At 35.2% G+C, this 25,092-nt stretch overlaps 1 protein-coding gene across 1 annotated transcript in view; it reads left to right on the top strand.

Annotated features, from left to right (window-relative positions):
- The window catches only part of ADAMTS19 (ADAM metallopeptidase with thrombospondin type 1 motif, 19), a 293,732-nt gene that overhangs the window by 132,698 nt on the left and 135,942 nt on the right, over positions 1-25,092 (top strand). Inside the window, exon 9 of the mRNA XM_011981215.1 lies at positions 14,899-15,004. Coding sequence (XP_011836605.1) covers positions 14,899-15,004 — 106 coding nt within the window. The remainder of the gene's footprint in view (positions 1-14,898; positions 15,005-25,092) is intronic.

Below are 25,092 nucleotides of genomic sequence, written 5' to 3'. Positions count from 1 at the left end.
GTTAGTGCTGATGTTAGATCTTTCCTGCTTTCTCCTATGGGCATTTAATGCTATAAATTTCCCTCTAAACACTGCCTTAGCTGTGTCTCAGAGATTCTGGTATATTGTATCTTTGTTCTCATTGGTTTTAAATAACTTATTTATTTCTGCCTTAATTTCATTATTTACCAAATAGTCATTCAGGAGAAGGTTGTTCAGTTTCCATGTAGTTGTGCAGTTTTGAGTGAGTTTCTTAATCCTGAGTTCTAGTTTGATTGCACTGTAGTCTGAGAGACTGTTTGTTAAATTTCCATTCTTTTGCAGTTGCTGAGAAGTGTTTTACTTCCAATTATGTTGTCAATTTTAGAATAAGTGTGATGTGGTGCTGAGAAGAATTTATATTCTGTTGATATGAGATGGAAAGTTCTGTAGATGTCTATTAGTTCCACTTTGCCCAGATCTGAGTTCATGTCCTGAATATCCTTGTTAATTTTCTGTCTCATTGATCTAATATTGACAGTATATGGGAGTCAGAGTCTCTTTGTAGGTCTCTAAGAACTTGTTTTATGAATCTGGGTGCTCCTGTATTGAGTGCATATATATTTAGTATAGTTAGCTCTTCTTGTTGCATTGATCCCTTTACCATTATGTAATGCCCTTCTTTATCTTTTTTTTTAATCTTAGTTTAAAGTCTGTTTTATCAGAGACTAGGATTGCAACCCCTGCTTTATTTAGTTATTTTGCTTTCCATTTGCTTGTAAATATTACTCCATCCCTTTATTTTGAGCCTATGTGTGTCTTTACACATGAGATGGGTCTCATGAATACAGCATACGGTTAAGGGTTGACTACCCAATTTTCCAGCCTGTGTCTTTTAATTTGGGCATTTAGCCCATTTACATTTAAAGTTAGTATTGTTATGTATGAATTTGATCCTGTCATTATGATGCTAGTTGGTTATTTTGCCTGTTAGTTGATGCAGTTTCTTCATAGTGTTGATGGTCTTTACAATTTGGTATATTTTTGCAGTGGCTGGTACTGGTTTTTCCCTTCCATATTTAGTGATTCCTTCAGGAGCTCTTGTAAGGCAGGCCTAGTGGTGACAAAATCTCTCAGCATTTGCTTGTCTGTAAAGGATTTTATTTCTCCTTCACTTATGAAACTTAGTTTGGCTAGATATGAAATTCTGGGTTGAAAATTTTTTTCTTTAAGAATGTTGTATATTGGCCCCCACTCTCTTCTTGCTTGTAGGGTTTCTGCAGAGATCTGCTGTTAGTCTGATGGGCTTCCCTTTGTGGGTAACCTGACCTTTCTCTCTGGCTGCCCTTAACATGTTTTTCTTCATTTCAACCTTGGTGAATCTGACGATTATGTGTCTTGGGGTTGCTCTTCTCAAGGAGTATCTCTGTGGTGTTCTTTGTATTTCCTGAATTTGAATGCTGACCTGTCTTGCTAGGTTGGGGAAGTTCTCCTGGATAATATACTGAAGAGTGTTTTCCAACTTGGTTCCATTCTCCCTGTCTCTTTCAGGCACACCAATCAAATATAGGTTTGGTCTTTTCATATAGTCCCATGTTTCTTGGAGGCTTTGTTCGTTCCTTTTCATTCTTTTTTCTCTAATCTTGTCTTCACACTTTATTTCATTAAGTTGATCTTCAATCTCTGATATCCTTTCTTCCACTTGATCAATCCGGCTATTGATACTTGTGTATGCTTCACGAAGTTCTTGTGCTGTGTTTTTCAGCTTCATCACATCATTTCTGTTCTTCTCTAAACTGGTTATTCTAGTTAGCAATTCCTCTGACCATTTTCAAGGTTCTCAGCTTCCTTGCATTGGATTAGAACATGCTCCTTTAACTCGGAGAAGTTCGTTATTACCCTCTTTCTGAAGCCTACTTCTGTCAGTTTGTCAAAATCATTCTCTGACCAGTTTTGTTCCCTTGCTGGTGAGGAGTTGTGATCATTTGGAGGAGAAGCAGCATTCTGGTTTTTGAAATTTTCAGCCTTTTTGCACTGATTTCTCCCCATCTTTGTGGATTCATCTACCTTTGGTCTTTGATGTTGGTGACGTTCAGATGGGGTCTCTGATTGGATATGCTAATCCTTTCTGTTTGTTAGTTTTCCTTCTAACAGTCAGGCCCCTCTGCTGCAGGTCTGCTGGAGTTTGCTGGAGGTCCACTCCAGACCCTGTTTGCCTGGGTATCACCAGGAGAGGCTGCAGAACTGCAAAGTTTGCTGCCGGTTCCTTCCTCTGGAAGCTTCATCCCAGAGGGGCACCCATCAGATACCAGCTGGAACTCTTCTGTATGAGGTGTCTGTCAATCACTGCTGGGAGGTGTCTCCCAGTCAGCCTACACAGGGGTCAGGGACCCACTTGAGGAGGCAGTCTGTCCCTTAGAATAGCTCAAACACTGTACTGGGAGATCTGCTGCTCTCTTCAGTGCTGCATGCAGGAACGATTAAATCTGCTGAAGCTGCACCCACTGCCGCCCCTTCCCCCAGGTGCTCTGTCCCAGGCAGATGGGAGTTTTATCTGTAAGCCCCTGATAGGGGCTGCTGCCTTTCTTTCAGAGATGCCCTGCACAGAGAGGAGGAATCTAGAGAGCCAGTCTGGCTACTGTAGCTTTGCAGAGCTGCGATGTGGACTATGCCCAGTTCGAACTTCCTGGTGGCTTTGTTTTCGCTGTGAGGGGAAAACCACCTACTCAAGCCTTATTAATGGCGGATGCTCCTCCCTCCACCAAGCTCGAGCATCCCAGGTCGACTTCAGACTGCTGTGCTGGCAGCAAGAATTTCAAGCCAGTGGATGTTAGCTTGCTGGGCTCCATGGGGTTGGAATCTGCTGAGCTGAACCACTTGGCTCCCTGGCTTCAGCCCCCGTTCCAGGGAGTGAATCGTTCTGTCTTGCTAGCATTCCAGGTGCCTCTGTGGTATGAAAAAAATCTCCTGAAGCTAGTTAGGAGTCTGCCCAAATGGCCACCCAGTTTTTTGCTTGAAACTCAGGGCCCTGGTGGTATAGGCACCCATGGGCAACTCCTGCTCTGCAGGTTGCAAAGACAGTGGGAAAAGCATAGTATCTGGGGCCAGAATGCACCATTCCTGAAGACACAGTCCCTCATGGCTCCCCTTGGCTAGTGGAGGGAGTTCCCTGACCCCTTGTGCTTCCCGGGTGAGGCAATGCCCCACCTGCTTCTGCTCGTCCTCTGAGGGCTGCACCCACTGTCTAACCAGTCCCACTGAGATGGGTAACTCAGTTGGAAATTCAGTGATCACCTGCCTTCTGCGTTGATCTCACTGGGAGCTACAGACTGGAACTGTTCCTGTTGGGCCATCTTGCCAACCACCCTCCAGTCTTTTTCTAATATATACTGTGAACTTCCCTAAGAACAGTTTTCATTTTAGGTTACACATTTTTAATGTGTTCTTTTTTGTAATGACTATGTTAAAATATTTTCTAATGTCAATTATACTTTTTTAAAAAATAACTTTTGAACACTTGTACTCTCTCCCTACTACGTATTGTTGCATGTATTTTAAATTTTGGGAGATATTAATGTTAATGTTTTATGTATTCAATATTTGTTTATAGTATTTATATAGCCAGTCATCCTGGTGCTCTTCATTTCTTCCTGCATTTCTGTGTTTCAATTTGCGATGATTTTTCTTTCTGTCTGAAGAAACAGTTTTTGTATATAGGAAAACATTCTTATGGTACCTTTATTTTCAAAAAAGTTGTTTCACATAGTATAGAATTAGAGGTTGACAGATTATTTTTTATTATAAAACTTTAAACATGCCATTTCATTATTTCCAGCTTGTGTTGTGATGTTGCAGACACCTGTCAGCTTTATTGTTGTTACTTTGAAATAAAGTTTCCTTTTTTTCCTGGGCACTTTTAAGATTCCCTTTTTTTCGTTTTTATTTTCAGCAGTTTTGAGTTGTGTTTTGTTGTGTTTGTTTTGTTTGATTCTGCTTGTTGCTTCCCATGCCTTTAAATTTCTTGGACTATTTTTTAGAGCAGTTTTAGGTTCACAGCAAAATTGAGTGTAAGGTACAGAGGTTTCTCTTACACCCCCTGTCCACACATATGCATAGCCTCACCTGTTGTCAACATTCACCACTAGAATGGTACATTATTTTTACAACTGATGACCTTACATTCACACATTCCTATAACCAAGCCCACAGTTTTCATTAGAATTCAGTCTTGGTATTTTAAATTCTATGGGTTTAGACAAATGCATAATAGTATCCACATTATGGTATCATATAGAGTAGTTTCTCTGCCTTAAAAAATCTTTTGTGTTCTACCTATTTATTCCTTCTTCCCCTCTTAATCCCTGGCATCCACTGATCTTTTTACTTTTACCATAGTTTTGCCTTTTCCAGAATGTTATATAGTTGAAATCATGCAATAGGTAGCCTCTTCAGACTAGTTTCTATCACTTAGTAATGTGTAATTAAGTTTCCTCCATCTTTTTCCATGGCTTGATAGCTCACTTCATTTTAACACTAAATAATATTCTGTTGGATAGAGATACCAGTTTATGAATCCATTCACCTTTTCCAAGTTTTGGCCATCATGAATAAAGCTGCTATAAGCATCCATGTGCAGGATTTTGTGTGGACATAAATTTCCAGCTACTTTGGGTAAATACTAACTAGCATGATGGCTGGATCATATGGTAAGAGTATATTTAGATTTATAAGCAATTGCCAAACTGTCTTCCAATGTGGCTGTACCATTTTGCTCTCTAATCAGCAATGAATGATGGTTCCTGCTGCTTCACATTCTCTTCAGCATGTGGTGTTATCCGTGTTTTGAATTTGGGCCTTGCTGAGCTGTGTTTATTCTGTGTTGCCTTACAATTTTTTTTTGAAATACACTTAATCATTATTTGTCAGATAAATATCATATTTTGTTGTCTGTTTCCTCTAAGATTGAAATTAGAAGAATGCAACACCTGTGATTGTGTCTCACCTGTATATTATGTTCCTTTTGAAAACATTTTCTAATCATTTTCTTCTCTGTTGCTGGAATTTGGGTAGTTTAAATTAATCAATCCAGGAAACTATTTCTGTCTCCTCCTATGTTTAATCTGCAGTTACGTTATCTATTAAGATCATAATTTACTGATTATAATCTAATTATATATGTCATTATATAATCTACTGATTATAATCTACTACTAGAGATCATAATCTGCTCATCTCAAATACTGTAATTTTCAAATCAAGAATGTCTGTTTGATTTTTTTTATAAATCCCAATTATTTGAGAGTTTCTGCATCTTTTACAATTTTGTCTAACTTTTACTCAATGTTCTTTAACATATTAATCCCAATTATTTTAAAATCTCATCTGCTAACTGCTGTATTTGGTCACTCCTTGGTGACGGTTTATTGTCGTCATTTGTTCAAATGGACCTGCTCATGCAAGCCTGGTATTTTTTGAATCAATGATTAATTTTTAAAAATCTCTGCAGCAATGAGGTTTCAGATGATATTATTATATAGGAGAAATTATTTAGTCTTTCTTTGTCTAGACAGATGGTATGGGAACTAATGATCTAATTTGGGACTGTATTGGGTCACAAGTTCACATGGAGATTCTGTTCGGCTCTTCAGAGGTTTGGGATTTTGCTATTTAAAATACCATTCCATGCCAGTTTTAGAATATGGCAGTTTTCTTGAAGGAGAATACTCTATGGCTTCTCGATTCTCCAGTTTTGTTACTCCAGCTTGTGTGACTATCAAAATCTCCAGCCTTTTATGGACAGGAAAATCCAGTGCTGGGTGGTCCCTCCCACCCCCAGTTTTTTTTTTCTTTTTTCTTCTGCAATTGTCCTCTTCTGGTTCAAGTCCAGCTTTTCAGTTCCTAGTTCTTTCTAAAAAATCAGCAAATACTACCAAGGAAAAAGTGCTTTTAGTGATTTAGCTCACCTTTGAGAGTCGCTCCTATTTTTAGGATTTAAAAACTTCTAGTCTTTTTTGTTTCTGTAGTTCACTGATGGCTTTACAAATACTATTTTCTGTTTTATCTAGCCTTCCTAGTTGTTTCCAACAGGAATATTGGACCACTATGAACTACTCTACACTGTGTACCACTGGCTGTGTTATGTAATGAATGGATACGTTTACTTCTACAATATTTATTATTTCCACTGTAGTTTCTCTTCTTTGATCCATACATTATTTAAAACTGTTTCAAAATATCCACTTATTAGGAGGAAGAAGAGAGGGAGGAATTGGAAGGGTAACCATTTTTGTGTGGATTTCTAATTTTATTGCAATGCAGTTAGAGAATATTAACTCTATGACATTGTTCTTTGTTTATGTAGTAAGTGTTGTTTGGTGGCATTGGCAACTTTAGAAAAAGTTCGATGCATGTTTGAACATAATATGAATTTTCTAATTGTTAGATATAAAGTGTGTGTGTGTGTGTGTGTGTGTAAGAGAGAGAGAGGAAAAAAAATTAAACTTTTTAGATGGAATATATTCTCTGTATTTTTATTTCTTTATTTTCATCTGTTGAATCTATAATTATTGAAAGATCAATTATTGATACTAGTTTAGAATTATCTATTTTAATTTTATCATTAGTTTGAGATGAAATTATGATATACATATATATTAAATGCTATCAAATATTTCTTATAATTATATAATTCTTCCTTTTATGCATAATAATATTTTTACCTCAAGGTATATTTTGTAAAATATTGTAACCAGTTCTTTGGGGGTTCTTGTATTTGGTGATTCTTTTTTGTTGGATTAATGTTTTTATTATTAAGCTTTACATGTGTTCTCTATAGCCAGATATATAGGAATTTTATTAAACCCAATCCAATAAGTTTTTAAAGCAAGCTCCTTTTACCCTAATTTGACTACTAATATATTTTACTTTATTTCTGCTTTCATTTTACCAGATATTTTCTCTTCAGTTGTTTTCTTTTTTACTTCTATTGCAATGATTAAGTTGTTCTTATTTTCTTTTCCCCCTATTATTTTGTCAGTTATTAATTATAGTTCTTTATTTCAGTACTCATTTGAAAAAGTACATATTCTTATATTAACATAGTCTAAAATTAGTTATCATTTCTATCCTGAGTCTGAACAATAGTAGAATTTAAATTTCTTCATGTTTTATCTAATTTTATGATGTTGAATTCACTATATTACTTCCTTCATTGCATAAATCTCACACAACTCAAAACTTAGACATTATTATTACTATCACTTATTTTATTGAGAATGTTTATGAAGATTTTCATGCCAGTTTTCTTGTATTCACCCCTTGTTTCTATGTTCAGCTTCCTTTTTTCTGTAGCACTTTTTTTTTACTAGTTCCTTCACCGAGGGTCTTTTCCAGATTAATGCTTATTGTAATAGATAACATTTAAATTTTCATTTATACTTTTGTGTAGTTATATATACATTATAATTACATATATTATCCAAATGTATAATGAATATATATACACAAGTACATTACAATTGTGTACATTATACATTTGTGTATTTACTTGAACAAATTTTATCACATATCAGTGAAAGTTTTTATTCTCAAAAAACTGTTTATTACACTAATAATTGTGTATGAAGTATCATGATGAAGTGGTTTCTTTCTCTAACTTACAAAAAGATGTATTTGGGTTGTGGTGGCCCAGTAAATGTGAACATCAAACTCTCTCTATGTTAAAAAAGTATTTATTTCATCATCATTTTTCTCTGGTTTTTATATCTGTGGTCTCTCTCTTCACAGGGAACCATTTCTTTACTTGGTTTATAATTATGATTTGTGAGCTCATATTCAGTGGAACTTGTTTCCCCTCTGAGAATTTCATGTTTGCTGAGGTGATAAAGTGTCTCATCATAGTCATATTTCATTTGTTATCACAGGACTGGCAAAGATCTCCACATAATAGGATCAACTTTTACGTTACATATATGGCTTAGTATTTCTTAAGCTTCATACTGATGTTCATGTGCTCATGGTAGCCTTCGGTTTTGATTTCTAGCATACTCAGATTCTTTTTAAGCCAAGTTTTCTTGATACTTCCCTACACTGACAGATTCTTAAAGTTATTTTCAAATATACTGGATGGTAGTTAACAACAGCATTTTCAGGCTTTTTGATTTATGCATGAATCTCCATTCCCTACTCACCACCACCTGTGCTCAGACATTTTGAAACCACACATTTAGTTAATGAGTTATATATCTTATCTGATACTCAGGCAGTGGCAGCATCATGATTTTCTCTCTCCAGATTTGAAGTTTTTTTAACTTTAATTTTGCACCTGGGAATTATTGTTTCTTCTTCAACCTCAGCTGTACATTCAAAAAAATGTATATTACTTGTAATTTGTCATTTCTATGTGCTTTTAGCAAAAGGGGATTCTGTCTACCATGATGCTAGAATGCATAAACAACATTTTAATATCCATACAATATTCTATCTTATTTGATCAGAGATTTATTATAGCTTTTATTATACTCCTTTCTCTTTCTAGATCAGTTTTTTTCTCAGTATTCATAAAAACCGCACTGTTAAGAGTGGTGTAAATTACTTTAACGTTTAAGAAAATCTGGAAGGCTTTTTAAAAATCTGTTTTAAAATAGAAATTAACTCCGCTGATACCAAATTTATAATTTCCATAAGAGTACTTTTACATTCTTAGATCACCTTCTTGTCTTTTAATGAAACAGGCAGATTAATAGCCAGCTAGCAAGACAACTTATTATTTAAAAATGTTTTCAAAGCCCAATTTGAATTTAATCATGTAAATAGGTTTTATATTATCTGGGTACCATTCTTATATCATTCCAAATTGTTTTCTTATTAATTGATAAAATGAATTTTGATTCTTCACAATTACATTTTTATTGGATTACATTGGGTCACATTATATGTTAGTCTTTGTTTCAGACAATTTCACCTGAGCAGTTCCTTTAACACACTCTTTACTGAGGAAATCCTAAATACAGTGTTGATGCAGAAATGTGCTACATGGCTGGCACACTTCAAAACCCTAAGCCACCACCTCTATGAGAGACATTAACTTTCATAAGTATCTGCTTGCCCTTTTCCCTGTTTAGTCCTTTGTTCAGGAACTCCCTTCAACTCCCATTGCCTTTCCCTGGCTAACCCCTGTCCATTCAATGATATCACCAAGTTGTTGCCTCTCTCAAAGCCTTTCCTGCGTAGATTTTTCTCTACCTTATTTCCCTTTTATATTCTTCCATAATATCTTATGTATATCTTTATGTGTTAATGAGCAGATTTTAAAACGAGTATTTTAAAATCACACTTTTTTTTTTTTTTTTCCTGAGATGGAGTCTTGCTCTGTTGCCCAGGCTGAAGTGCAGTGGTGCAATCTTGGCTCACTGCAACCTCTGCATCCCAGGTTCAGGCAATTCTCCTGCCTCAGCGTCCCAAGTAGCGGGAACTACAGGCACGCACCACCACGCCTGGTTAATTTTTGTATTTTTAGTAGAGATGAGGTTTCACCATGTTAGCCAGGGTGGTCTCGAACTCGTGACCTCAGGTGATCCACCTGCCTCGGTCTCCCAAAGTGCTAGGATTACAGGCATAAACCACCACACCCAGCCAAAATCATACTCTTAAAGTCATACTCAGCATCTTTGCACCTTCACTGCTTGTCATGTATTACGATCTTTCTTTCGTTAAATGCTTCAAATAATAGTAAGACTTATAGTAAGACTCACAAAGTACAATCATAGATAGGATCAGTAATTAACTGGAGCTTCACCAGGAGTTTGTACCAAGAGTGCCTGGATTTTGAACTCAGGTAGCTTAGCTAGTGCTTAAAAACAGCACTTCTGGAGCCCAAAGACTTATTTTTGTTAGAATGCATCCATCTGAGCACATAAAAACTCTGATCTCTCCATTAGCTCCATTATTGGAAAATGCATCTGGGATGGTTTTAGGAGTCTGTGATCATCTTATGAGGTGTGTCATAATAGCATCTGGCATGTGTTTTGTTTTCTGATGAGAGCTTCAATTGACTTCTTGTTCATGACTTGACTCATTTTAAGTTGAGAAATGAGAAGGTTGTTTTCGTTTGCTTTTTATTTCCAGAATTTTTTGTATTAAAAAAGTAGTTTGAGCTGGGCAAAGTGGCTCACGTCTGGCCTCCCAGCACTTTGGGAGGCTGAGGTGGATGGATCACTTGAGGTCAGGAGTTTGAAACCAGCCTGGCCAATATGGTGAAACCCCATCTCTACTTAAAATACAAATTAGCTGGGTATGGTGGTAGGTGCCTGTAATCCCAGCTACTTAGGAGGCTGAGGTAGGAGACTCGCTGGAACCTGGGAGGTGGAGGTTGCAGTGAGCCAAGATCACGCCATTGCACTCCAGCCTGGGCAACAGAGTGGGACTCTGTTTCACAAAAGGGCCTGTATTGCATCTATCTTTAAATAACATATGTGTTAATTCCTTTCCCCTTTAACCTCATCTCTTATTATAATAACAAACATGTGGTTTCTTGAACTGAAAGCTAAGCTTTTAAACAGAATAATGCAAGTCATTTAAATTAGTCACGGTTACAGTCATTCTCCATAACTTTCAAATCAAAGAAAAATTTCTTGGGGTTCCAAAACTAAGAACAATGGAATTTAAATTTATCAGAGTCTCAGTTGAAGATTCTGACTTTACACTTGAGTAAAATAAGAATAGGAATAGATGGTCATTTTAAGGGTCCTTTTGGGTCATTTTTGGTCTTACAGACCACACCCTAGTCTACAAGAAGTTCTACTAATTACCACTCACATTTTGTAGACATGATTATCATGTTTATTAGACTTTAATTTTCTCATGATAAAACTGTATCTTTTTGTTCATATGAATATGTGATGGTATGATATTTTGAATACATAGTTGTATCATACTTCTGTGTAAGTATGTGCTCATCGTTTTTCAATATTTTATATTTTATTAACATATTTTATTGCATAAACATGTTATTATATTATAAACTACTGTCTTTATCATCATATTGTTTTACATGACCACATTGTAGTCATTGATTTCCTATAACCGGGTGTTTATGGGTTTCTATAATCCAGAATTCCAAGAGAGGCCACTGTTCCCTCTTTCTCTTCCCCTGTATCATAGGGCTGGAACAAGAAACAAACAAAAGTTGTATATTTGTCATATTCCTCCGGTTCCCCACTGGTGTTTCTAAACCCAAATCTCTCTGATCTTGAAGTTTTTGAGCCTTAGCATGTTAAAGCTGTGATTGATCTTGATTCTCACCCACATTTCTTATGGATATTGGCCACCTACCATTGTCCCAAGTTCTTTCTGATCGTGTGCAATTTCATGTTGATTATTATTAGTCCACCCAACACTATTTAATAATTATTTGAACTCAATCTAGATGACCTCTACCTGCACCCTTCTTTACTCTTGTGACAATACCTAGTCATGTGATCTCAGAACTTTCTCTCTGAAATCTTTTTTTTTTTTTTTTTTCTTTTTTGAGATGGAGTCTCTCTCTGTCACCCAGGCTGGAGTGCAGTGGCGTGATCTTGGCTCACTACAAGCTCTGCCTCCCGGGTTCATGCTATTCTCCTGCCTCAGCCTCCCGAGTAGCTGGGACTACAGGCGCCCGCCACCAAGCCCGAAATATGTTTCATATTTTTAGTAGAGATAGGGTTTCACCATGTTAGCCAGGATGGTCTTGATCTCCTGACCTCATGATCTGCCCGCTTCGGCCTCCCAAAGTGCTGGGATTACAGGCGTGAGCCACCGTGCCCAACCTCTGAAATCTTAAATCCCTAAGTCTCACTCCCTGATAAAATACTTTCTTTGTAAAACGTCTGCTGTTTTTCATCATTGGTGATTCCATTCTCTTTACTACTGTATTCTTTTCTCAAATTATCAGGCTCCCTCTAACCTTACTTTTTTACTCATCCCCCATAGATCCCTGTAAGTGTTATGCCTTCTTTCACTTTCAACTTCACTGACAGCTTTTATACCTTTGGTCTTCCTCCACATGTGATCTACAAAACTTCAGCCTAAATTGAATCTAAATGTACTCGTCTTTGTTTCAGCCACTAGGTTGAATATCACTCAACTGAGTACTATGTTAGTGCTACTCCAAACTCATGCACTCCGTCCTCAGCTGAAGCAACATGTTTTCTGACTCATTACATTAAGCACTCCTGTAGTACTTATTCAGCGCTTCCATATTTCCCTAAGTGGCTATTTCAATCTGTGGATCGTTTCCCAAATATTACTAATAAACTTCCATTCACCTTTGACCTATATATCAAATCATGTTGCCTCCTTCTTCACTCAGACATGCAATGATATCAGAAAGTTATTTCCTTAAGTTGGTAAGGTATTCTATGAATACCTTCAGCAAACATCATATGCAACTGTGAAACTGTAAACATTCCTATTAAACTCAGAAGGAAAAATAAGGAGATCAGTATTGCCCATATATTTCAATAGTACGTTCGAAATCCTAGCCAATGCAAATTAGAAGAAATAAGAATTGGAAACAAGTGGCAGTACTATTTTTATGTGGGGAAAGTATGAGATTAGAATGGATACTGGAGAAGACATGCAAAACTCATTAAAGTGACTGAATTGTATATGTCCTAGGCCATGTGACAAACAAGTATATGACATGATGATAACCCATGTTAGCTGAGTTTTAAATCTGAACAGGGTGATGGGACTGTTTTAGCTGTGGTGAAAAAAGTGGCAAAATATATGGGAATCTTAAGAGAAAATTTATACTAATCAATGGTAGCAGCATGCTAATTATAGTGAACTTGATTTAGTATTTTGGGGGGGACATTTAATCTCAAAGTATTATTTTATTTTCAAATGCTATAACTTTTAATACTCTATTTAGAGGAGATATTTTCTTTTATCCTCCTTCCTTCTTTTCTTTCTTCCTGTCTTCTTCCATTTGATTATAATACAAAATTAATTATCTCAAAATCTTCATTTTCCACTCTTTGTTGTATTAATATGATTTAGCTTTCTTAAAATTCATGTTGTTATGTGTAAATCAAATTTTAAAAAGTTTTTATTTCATCTGTTGTTTAATAGAACTATAATTTAAAAATATGATTTTCCTGCTTCTCCCCTCCTCTTCTCCCTTCCCCAGTCCCTCTCTGTGTATCCTTACCTTCATCTTTCTGTCCTATTTTTTCTTGATTTAACTTTGAAGTAATTTCAGTTACCTTAATAAGCCAAATGAAGTAACTGGGCTTATCATCTGTCTATTCATCCATCCATCCACCTAACCACACATTCATTAAGGAGTCATTTCATCTATTTATAGATGATAAATTTCTATAAAATATATTTTAATTTGTAAAGATATAAAAAAACACTACATCCATATGTGTATTTCATCTTTTTGCTATTTCTTCATGTAGTCATATTTCTTAAAATAATATGTTTATTCTACCTTTTGCTTAAAGATTACATCTCTACTTTCCTGATAGGACTGTGGATACCAGGCCTTGACATTCTGCCCGAAGGTTTAAATGAGTTGTTTAGAACTTCAGATATAGTTTCAGCTAATCTCCATTTTCAACCCTCATTCATTGCTTCTCCCTAGACTATGTGTGCCTCAGTCTTGAGACTTTCTGGAGTTCCACCAATTCAGAAGTTCTCTTCTCATCAAAAATCTTCCTCTTGACATTTAGGCTGTAGCTTTCACTAAATCTGTTCATATTCTTCCCTGAATCTTCTAACTTTCCCAAACATGGGCAAGGTGATTCTTTTAACATTTTATTAAAATAATTTATTTAAATTATATTTTGTTTCTGGAGAGAGAGAAAAGTCACAAGCAGTCAGTTGACCATCTTTAATTAGGGCAAGCTCTGCATTAAATTTTTTTTCAGAAACAAAATATATATCCAGCAGATGGATTCAAAGGTGAAATTAAATCCCCATTCCATCATGTTTAGTAATTATGTGATCTTTGCTAAATCAGAACTTCCTAGGCCTAAATATCTTCATCTATAAAATGAGTTTAAAATTTATTTTATAAGGATATGGGAAATACAGAACATATAATGTATCAAAAATAATTGATATTAAAATAACTTTTGTTATTTGAAAATAACATTATAACTTATACTTGGTAACAATTCATTTTCTGAAATGATTATTCAAGTATATGTCTTAATTAGTAAAACAGAACATAAATATTTGACTAAAGAATATTAAGGAGTTTAAATATTTCCCTTTTTACTGATAATTTAAACCAAAAGATCAAATATCTTGCTAAAATTTTATGTTAATTAATATTTCAGTATCATATACTATGCAACATACCATTTTGCCAAGAAATTTTCAAATAAAATATTTCTGGTATTTCAAATATGACAGATAGCTCTATGCCATATTAAAATAGTATTTCATAAATATAATTTCACAATTGTATCAATTCAAAATATAAATGTAAGTTCAAGACTGCCTTATATGTAGTTTATTTTGCATTAATATTTTTTCAAAACTATGTTCTTCACAATAATTGAATATATTTAAATTAATCATTGCTGTTTTATTACATTTTCTAAGTTGTAACTATTCATTTGTCTTACATGATGAAATTGGTATTTATAACATATATTCTTATATTATTCCTTTGGAATTTGATAATTGGTAAAATAATTTTATCTAAAATATGAAAATGAAAATGATATGAACAGTGTTTTGCCTGGCTTATACATATACACTTGTCCCTAAAATTTCATTTATTAGGGCTAGATTTCACAGATTAATACTGACATTTTAGTCATGACAACTGCCATTTTCATCCCTGCAGCGAGTAACTAGTAAAAAATTTGCATATTCTCAGCTAATAACTACTAAAAATTTTGCATATTCAGACATATAATAATTAATGTTTGTATTTTTTAGGTATAGCTTACTTGAGTGGAATGTGTAGTGAAAAGAGAAAATGTATTATTGCTGAAGACAATGGCTTGAATCTTGCTTTTACAATTGCTCATGAAATGGGTCACAAGTAAGTAAAAATCATGGCTATGTTAAATATGTTAACATATAACTTTGTAATTTGAGTTACTGAATTACCTGGATATCTTTTGATTTTTTTCTGGGTTTCAAGTTTTTGAAAAACTAGGGAGAAAAGAAGGGGTGAAGACCGAATACATTTAAAGAATGTCTTTTGAGTGTTGCAACTATTCCTGCTTCTTTGAATAAAATCTTATTACATTATTAAAATCCTTAGCAAGACAGTCATTACATAGTGCATGATTGATTTCACTACAGATTTTTAAATGATACAAATATTTCCATAATCATGAGACTATGATTATAAACTATTATAGACTATGACTATAAACTTTTCAAACATTCACTCAGTACAAATGAAAGTAATTCCAGCCTCTGGTACTACCTATATTTGTTATTACCAGGCACAAGTGAAGGAATTAACCCACATGATTTAGATGTAATGTACTTGAAAGACAATGAAATTAGACATATAATTAACATGTATTGAATATTAACTATGTCTCAGGAACAGTTATAAACATTTTCAATAGATTAGTTCATTTAATACAAACCCAAAGAAGTAGTTATTGTTCTAATTTTCATTTCACTGAAATTAATAGCAATAATTAGTAATAGCAACACTTACATAGTACTTACTATTAATATTTGCCAGACATGCTTTTAAGTGCTTTGTATATATTCACAACAATTTTGTGATGTGTTATTAGTATACCCATTTTATAGGAAAAATACTGAAATATAGAGAATTTACCCTCCTGAAATTATTAAAATGGTAATTGTTGAAGCGAGGGGTTTGAACTCAAGCCATTCAACTCAGGTCAGATTGTTCCATAACATTAACAAACTGTTCCATTAAGTTATCTGTTATCTTCTGGCCTAGATTCCTCATCAGTGAATTGGGATAATACCTTTGTTTTGGGATTAGTTTAGGATTCAAATTACATAAAGCTATGATCATATTTTTAGGAAGTTTATTAAAGTAGAAATGGCGGCCTGGCATGGTGGCTCATGCCTGTAATATCAGCACTTTGGGAGGCTGAGGCAGGTGGATCACGAGCTCAAGAGATCAAGACCATCCTGGCCAACATGGAACCCTGTCTCTACTAAAAATACAAAAATTAGTTGGGTGTGGCGGTATGCGCCTGTAGTCCCAGCTACTAGGGAAGCTGAGGCAGGAGAATCACATGAACCCAGGAGGTAGAGGTTGCAGTGAGCCAAGATTATGCCACTGCAGTCCAGCCTGGCGACAGAGCAAGACTGTATCTCAAAAAAAAAAAAAAAAAAAAAGAAATGGCACAGGTTAGGGAATCAGACTTAATTTCGAATGCAGGCTTCCCTAATTGCTGGCAGTATCAGCAGTATAAATGCAAGTATTTTAATTGGACTCAGATTTAGTGAGGCCCTACTAGGGAGGTGATCTTTATGGAGGGACGGCTCTTTAGTTAAAGACATATTTAGTTTGGCCTTCAGTGTTTGAAAAATTCAATTAGTTGCCAACATTAAAAAAGTATAAATTTGACATAAAAGTAAGATTTGCAGACCTGGTAACACTCAACCCTGTCCCATATGGCAACCATTCCTGGGAGCTGGGTAGCATCTGTACCCTTTAAATTAGACCCATCTTTCTCAGTTCATCAGAGGCCACAACACCCTAGTATGGTACACCCAGCTCACTTCATTTTCATTATATTCCTGGAGTCTGTAGGCAGTTGAGTAAAGTTTAGTTGGCAGTGGAATTTGATTGGTAAAAGAAAGATTAGAAGAAACAATTTACATCGGACATGACAGTAGTTGATTTAAAAAGTTATTCAAGTAAACACAAGTGATCAGATCCTAATTACACAGCTCATTGAATTATCAAAAATTAAATGTAGAAATGTATCCATAACCCAGCCTAAGAAACAGAAAAATACCAATACCAATTGATTTTTAATTTTTTTAATTGATCAAAATTTACTCCATACAAATGTTTTGAAATGTGTATACATTGTGGAATGGCAAAACTGAGCAAATTAACATAAGCATTACCTCACATACATAGCAGTTTTTGTGTTGAGAACTTAAAATCTACTATCCTAGTAATTTTCAAGTAATTGATTTTTGATGTCACCATTTTTAAATGTATAGATATACAGTTGCCCTTTGGTATTTGCCAAGGGATTGGTTCCTGGGTCTCTGCATATCCCCAAACCCAAGCATATCCAAGTCCAGCAATTGGTTCTGTGGAACCCACTTATTTGAGAAGTTTGTCCTCTATATATGCAAGTTTAGCAACCTGCAAACACTGCAGTTTTGATCCTTGTTTAGTGTTTAAAAAATTGCCTCTAAGTGACCTACACAGTTCAAACCCATGTTGTTCAAGGGTCAAGTGTCCTTTCAGATTCTCCCATATAGGCTTTCACTCTTCAGTCAACTGACCAAGAATATGAGGAGTTAATTTGTTAATTTTAAAAAAAGAGCCAGGCGTGGTGGCTCACGCCTGTAATCCCAGCACTTTGGGAGGCCAAGGCGGGCAGATCACGAGGTCAGGAGATTGAGACCATCATGTGAATGGTGAAACCCTGTCTCTACTAAAAATACAAAAAATTAGGCATGGTGGTGGGCGCCTGTTGTCCCAGCTACTCGGGAGGCTGTGGCAGGAGAATGGCGTGAACCCAGGAGGCAGAGCTTGCAGTGAGCCGAAATCGCACCACTGCACTCCAGCCTGGGTGACAGAGCGAGACTCCATCTCAAAAATAAAATAAAATAAAAAATAAAAATAAAAAAAGATAAATATACTTTAACATCCTCATCCTTTAGGGAAAGTATGCAGTGCACTAACCTTGTTTAATATTTCATTCTAAGAATGATAGGCTATAGATTCTTAATTCCAAAACAATTCTGATAATTGAAAGGTATTTTCAGTTTAGTCACAAAACCTATGAAAAATTATAGGCATCATTTGAAGGAAAAATGCTGAGAATAATGTCTAGAGGCAAGAAAATCTTATTAATAAATAATTTTATAAAGATATGTGTTTTCATAAATAGAATTCTCATAAAATACAGATTTATGAATAATTATGATTTTTGCTCTTGAGCTATGCAGTAACACCTTGATATAAAAACAGTATATATTTTTGTAAACAGATTTTAAATAATTTTGTCAGGTACCCTGAATAGTTTACTTTTAAGAAGTATATTTTTAAACCAGTATGTTTAAAACCAGATATGCAAAATTAATTTCTTCAATCTTCATTGTATTCTAAAATGTAGGAGAAACACTAAAGGAATCAAGTGCAATACAAGTTAATTTATTAACATCTAAACTGTTGACCATGGAGCTACAACTATTTAAACCAAAAACTAAATGAGGTAATTTAAGGAAAAGCCACTTCAGCTTTATGTAGTAGAAATGTTGGTTTATGACCAGGAGCTAAGATTGGAATAGCTCAAATGGTACGAAAATATTATTTTATTTGACTTTTATAGAGCTGTACCCAAAAGCAATAGAGATGTGCCAAAGGTATGTGTAATACTTGATGGACTAGGACCAGGATGTGATATATGTTAAACTACTCCTTTACTGAAATTCTCCATAGCAGTAAGCAATATTTGTCTCAAAAGTAAGCAATATTTGTCTCAAAAGTAGTGGCTGGTGTTTTCCTGATGCTAGACAGTGAGAAGCAACAGCAGTCAGAATAATGTCATGTTTATAAAAAACAAGTAGGAAGAAATTTATCTGTATGAATTACATCATCATCATCCATTATAAGATATACGGCACAATGTAAGAAGAAATAAAGAAAGAAGAATACAAGAAAAAATGTCCATATGCTCATAATCTCTCCAGTGGAGAAAGTCTTCATGGATGTTAAATAATGATATCTACAGATTCTATGTGCATGCCATTGTGCATGCACACGTACACACACACACACACATATATGCAGAGCCCTTTTATTTAGAGGTATGATTAAGAGTTAGCTACTTAAGTGAAACTCTTTAATCCTATATTTTTCTTTTTCTTTTTGGATTTCCTTCTTTCTTTTTTTGTGTTAAATTATATACGTGAAGACTATCTTCTAGAAACTCATAATGAACTATGATATCATGTAATTCTGCAACTCACAATCTTAGAATGACAGAATGATTCCATGTAAACTTTGCAAGAATACTTTTATAATCATATATAAAATGTTTCTAAACAGATTTTAAATGAATGTATTTATGTTTGTTGACTTGAATTTGATTTCTAGAAATTCTCAGAACAAGTTCACATAAAGCTAGAAAAATCAATACAGTCCACTAAGTATTTAAAAAAATGACTCTTGGGGATGAAAATTTGAGTAAATAAAGAGAACCAACAATTTGTCTCTTACTAGTGCAAAAGAATCTAAAACAAAGTCAGCAAAAATGTATTGACTTTTTCCTTTGGCAAATTATCAACTTAAAAATATATACAATTATATAGAAAAGTGTAAATTAAGATCTACAGTAAGAGAGAAGAAATAAATTATTTAAGCCAGCATTTTAAAATTGTTTCAGAACAATTTTGCTTCCTAAACAATAACAGTAGGAATTATTATTTTTTTGAGATGGAGTCTCCCTCTGTAGCCCAGGCTGGAGTGTAGTGGCTCCATCTCTGCTCACTGCAACCTCCACCTTCTGGGTTCAAGCAATTCTCCTGCCTCAGTCTCCTGAATAGCTGGGATTACAGGCGTGCGCCACCACACCTGGCTAATTTTTTTTTGTTTTTAGTAGAGACCAGGTTTCAGTATGTTGGTCAGGTTGGTCTCGAACTCCTGATCTCGTTATCCGCCCACCTCGGCCTTCCAAAGTGCTGGGATTACAGGCGTGAGCCACCATGCCCGGCCAGGAGTTATTATTTTTCTGGTAACTAAAATTTTTGACAAGAAATATTTTTACTGGTAGTGCTGAATTAACACATACTCATCAAATATAATTGGGATCTTCATAATTTAATGTGATGAAGTCTAAAACTTTATTTTGTGAATGAAAATACTTAGAAATTTTTCATGAAATTGACATTTTATTGAATTCATATATATATGCACATATTTATTATATCCACTATATTTTATATGATCTTTGTGAACAACAGTTTGTTAAAGAAAGGAATTTTACTTTCATTTTAGGCCAAAACTTATGAATATATTAATTGTTATTAGATTGCTGTGCTTTGAGGGAAGAGTCCCTAAGACTAATCTGGGTTGATTTGCTAGCATCACTCAGAAAACTCAGCAAAGTGGTTTTGCTCATGGTTACAGTTTATTACCATGGAAGGATATAGATTAAAATCATCAAGGGAAAAAGTCACATAGGCCAGAGTCCAGGAGACACCAGGCTCAAGCTTCCAGTTATTCTGTCCCAGTGGAGTTGTGCAGACAGTACTTAATTCTCCCAACAACAATGTGTGAAATCATGCACAAAGTATTGGCAACCCAAGAAGCTATACTGAGCCTTGATATCCAGGGATTTTACTGGAGTTTGATCATGTAGGCTTGGTTGACTTCCTACAAGGCAAACCTTCAAGTCTCCATTCCCTCCTGAGGTTAACCTGGCCCTAGTCCCCACCATAAATCACATTGTTAGCAAAAGCCATGGTGGTAGAAGGCCTCCAGCTAAACAAAGATATTCCTGTCAAAGATACTTTGGAGGGATATCCCAAGGACTTAGAGGTTACTTCCAAGGAGTCAGGCAAGGACTAAATAGTTCTTTGGAATGTGCAGATTTTAGACCACCGAAACTTGTGAACTCTACTGCACAATTACACAATATTTTTAAACTTGCAAAATCCCATATTTTATGTTGAGTTGCCAAAGAGTTTCTAATAAAAACAACAGTGTCTTTTATTAGCAGGTATTTTGCTAAATGCTGTGTATTCAGATCTAATTCAACTGCATAAAAAATCTTGAGCTAAGTATTGTATGATTGTCATTTTACAGACGAGAAAACTGAAACTAACAGAGATTCATTTTTCAGGAGTTTATTCAATATTAATGTCATTCTATTTTCATTAAGTATATTGTAAAGATTTTCCTAGTTCTAATCATTAGTTTAATCTTGATTTTTAATGTTTATAACTTGTACATTTTTTAATCATCAAATTTCATACTTTTATAATTTCTTATGGAGGTTTTTGCAATTACAAGTAATTTCTCATTCTAAAATTAGGGGAACACATTTTTGTATTGTTGTCTTATATTGTGTGTGTGTGTGTATGTGTCTTCATCTTTCTCTCACTGTTTAACACTTTAAACCATCTAGAATTTACTTTAGTGTGCATAGTAAATTTCTCTCCATTAAATATGCATTTTGCATTAACTGCTCAATAAATGATCTTACTACTGAAGTGTGGTCTGTGATGAGTTAGGGATCTATGCCAGAATATAGGACATTGCTTCCTTCATTGAAAGAGTCTTGACGTGAAAAAAAGCTGAAGTAAACTGTGTGCTTAATGATGTAGCTGATTTACATTCTAGCACCAGCTACTTATCTGGATACAAATCAGTAGTAAAAAGAGTTCATCAAGTGGCAGCGAGTGCACAGGTCACACTCTGAGTAGCCCTCCCACATAACAGATGTGACAGTCCCTGTTCAGTCTAAGTCAGTGTGGCACTAGGAAGTTGCATTTGAGTTGCTAGAAAGCCATCATTTTTATTTTTGGCCTGAAAGGTGGTCTACACTTGTGTATCTTTGTCCTTTTTATTTATGAAGTATGTAGACATAATCCTATGATGCCATTCACTGCAAATAATAAAAGTTGTTCTTTTGTACAAATATTTAGTGGTGCCTTAGAGTATTTTGTTATATAAATGAAGATACCGTATTTTTATACACACACACAAAACATAGGCTTTTTTTCTTAAAGTTTACAAATAATTCCATTTTCTTTGTGGATTCCAACCAAAAGTAAACTAACCCTTGCATTACTGTGTATGGTTTTAGGAAAATTTAGCCCCAAGTCTAAGATATTATACAATATCTAAATTATCTGGGAAATAATCATTTTAAATATACCTATTAATAGCATAATCCCGTGACCATTTTCTGACCTTGCTAAATCTGGAGATTTATTGAAGTCCAGATTTATTGAAGAATTTTGCACTGGCTTAGCACATTGAGGCCAAAGACTTCTGCTCCCACCTAAAGATGGAAGGCAATTATATTACTTTAGAGATGATGATTGCCAAAGCTCACACAGCTAATAAGTGCCTGAATCCATGATCAAAGCCAAGTCTGTCCAAATCCAAAGCCCATGTCATTAATTACAGTGCTCTGCCAGAAACATGGAAGAGTTCTTCTAGCTAACTTTACTCAACTTACTTCTGGGCTGGCCCGGGATTATCTGTCCCCACCTTATCTCTTTAGCCATACTTCATTTCGTGCCCCCTTTCATTCTCAGCACTAGAGTTCCTACAGTGTTTCCAAAGTACCATGTTCCAGTGAAAGCACATGGAAATAGGGAGGGCAACAGCTTATACTGGGGCCCGGTGGGGAGGAGGTGGGGAGGGAGAGCATCAGGAAAAATAGCTAATGCATGTTGGGCTTAATACTTAGGTGATAGGTGCAGCAAACCACGATGGCACACATTTACCTATGTAACAAACCTGTGCATCATGTACATATACCTGAGAACTTAAAATGTACCATGTTCCTTCACACTGCAGGACCTAAATACATATTGTTCCTCTACTTGGAGTATACTTACTTTTTAAGCTTAGTTTAATTATCTCCTCCTGCTCAAAGTTCATATACCACCTCAATAGTCATGTTCTAAAGAAAGCATTCTCTGTGGGTCAATCTCTCTATTAATCATTTTAGTGGCACCACCTCCTTCATAAATGCACATTTGTTCATCTGTTAGATATATACTTCATTAGGCTGTAAGCTCCTTGAGAGGTGAGGAACCATATCTGTTTTTGCTTATAATGGGATTCTTCATGCATTTGACAGTGCTTGGTATATATTAGGCTCTTGATATATATCAAATAAGTAAATGACTGGATATAGTAGTTATCTTAGTAAAATATTATTATGCATAGATTATCAGTGAAACTTGATTCAAAACAGGTGCTGCATGCATATTCAAAGTGTTTAGAATGTTTTTTGATACTGGATGAGACTTTCAATAAAGTATCAGGTAAATTTTTATAAAAGAATATTCTATATTTTGAAATGTACCCATATCCACATAAGTGAGACTTTATTCTGGTACACACATGCAGAAATGACTACCACAGCCCCAAAAGTGTTGCCACTGAAGTCTTCCTATGACAGTAAATGAAGCTGCATCCTTCTAGTGGGACAACCAAAAGCCAAAGAATTATCTTTGGGTGTTCTCTGTTTCTCATAGTCCACATTCAATTCATCAGCTGTTGACTCCACCTTCAAAATACATCCAGAATCTGATTACTTCTCAGTAATTGTCCTGCTAGTTCTTTGGACTAAGCTACCAACACCTCTCATCTGGATTATTACCGTAGCCTCTTAAATAATCTTTCTTTTTTAGCCTTTGCGTCCTATAGCCCATTTTCAAATTAGAGTCAGGGAGATTCATTTGAAACAAAGCAAATCGCCTGGCTTCTTTACTCAGAACCTTCCAAGAGCTTCCTGGTTCACCCTGTAAAATCCCCAGCCCACACCACAGCCCACCAAATTCTGCATGTTCTAGCCTCTGTCCCTATAGCCTGTCATTCCCTTCTTACCAACTGCGCTCCAGATTCATTGCCTCTTTGTTGAAACTCAAACATAGAAGACAAACACTCACTTTGGGGACTTTGCCTTTCCTTTGATTTCTACCTGGAAAGTTCTCCAGAGCAGCCACATGGCTGCCTCCCTTTCTTCTTAGTTCTCCACTCATGTATCAGGGTTCAGTGAAGCCTTTCTGATAACATTTCTTAAAATTGTAAGCACAACCACTGCCTGGACTTATTACCCTTTGCCTTCCTTAATTTTATTCATAAAACTTTTCAAAATGTAACTCTCTACCCTATGTCTCTTTCTTCTGTTTGTAGATAATGAGATCTTGTCTATTTAGTTCACTGTCATATTCCCAGCATGTTAGCACATTTATAGCTTATGCTTGTAATCAAGAAAATAACCAATATAACCCTAATAGAATTTTATATTTTTACAAGTTGAAAGAGACTGCATTAAACATATACCACTTGCCCACTGATTGAGAATTTTATGTGATAATTAGACTGTCTACTTCATAGAGATGTTGAGTTGGGTAAAATTATATGAGTTAGGGGAAATTACTTATATTTCATTTCATTATAAAAAGATCAAGCATGTTTTGATATGGCCAAAAATGCATATGTATTTTTTGTTTTTGTTTTGATTTTTGAACCAGAGGAAAAGGTCTACTGTATATTATTAAACTTTGGCATGGAGACACGGTTTTTCCACTAAGTGGGCAATTCAGGAGTTTCTTTGGAATTAAAAGGCTAATGGGGCAATAAATATGCAAAGTTACCTCTTTGAAGGCAATAAATATTTGGGCCACCTGCTAAAATTTTAAGGATTGCCAGAGTAACAAGAATACAGACGCCTTGTGACTAATAAGCCTTTGGAATCAATAACATTTACATACATACTTACTTCTCTGGAAATTGTGCCTGGATAGAATAGAGGGGAGGGCCAGGTTATAAACCTGCTCCTTCAGACATCTCTATTTCTGTCATTGGCACCATTATTGCCACAAGGCCTTTAGTTGAGACATCTGAGCCATCTTTAACTCTTTCTCCCCTTAGTTACTTCCATAATCAGTGGCCAAATTCTATTCATTCTTCATCTGAGAAAGCTATCTCAACCATCTATTCTTTCTTCTGTTATTCCTCTTGGCTTGGACTCTTGCAGTATCCACTTAACTGGTGTCCTCTCCTTTGCTACCTCATCTTTCTAATGTATTCACATATTACTAAGATTCAGCTTCCTGAGATGTGATCCTAACCTTCATATCAGAAAACTTTATTGCCTTTCACAACCTAATGAATGAATTTGAAATTCCTTAGCCTTAGATTCATGACTTCTATAGAGTGACCCTAGTCTATTTTTGTAACTTTACAAT

This window comes from Mandrillus leucophaeus, unplaced genomic scaffold (assembly GCF_000951045.1).
Source record: "Mandrillus leucophaeus isolate KB7577 unplaced genomic scaffold, Mleu.le_1.0 Scaffold221, whole genome shotgun sequence".
Classification (NCBI taxonomy): Eukaryota; Metazoa; Chordata; class Mammalia; order Primates; family Cercopithecidae; genus Mandrillus; species Mandrillus leucophaeus.
This window is presented reverse-complemented; position numbering and strand designations above follow the sequence as displayed.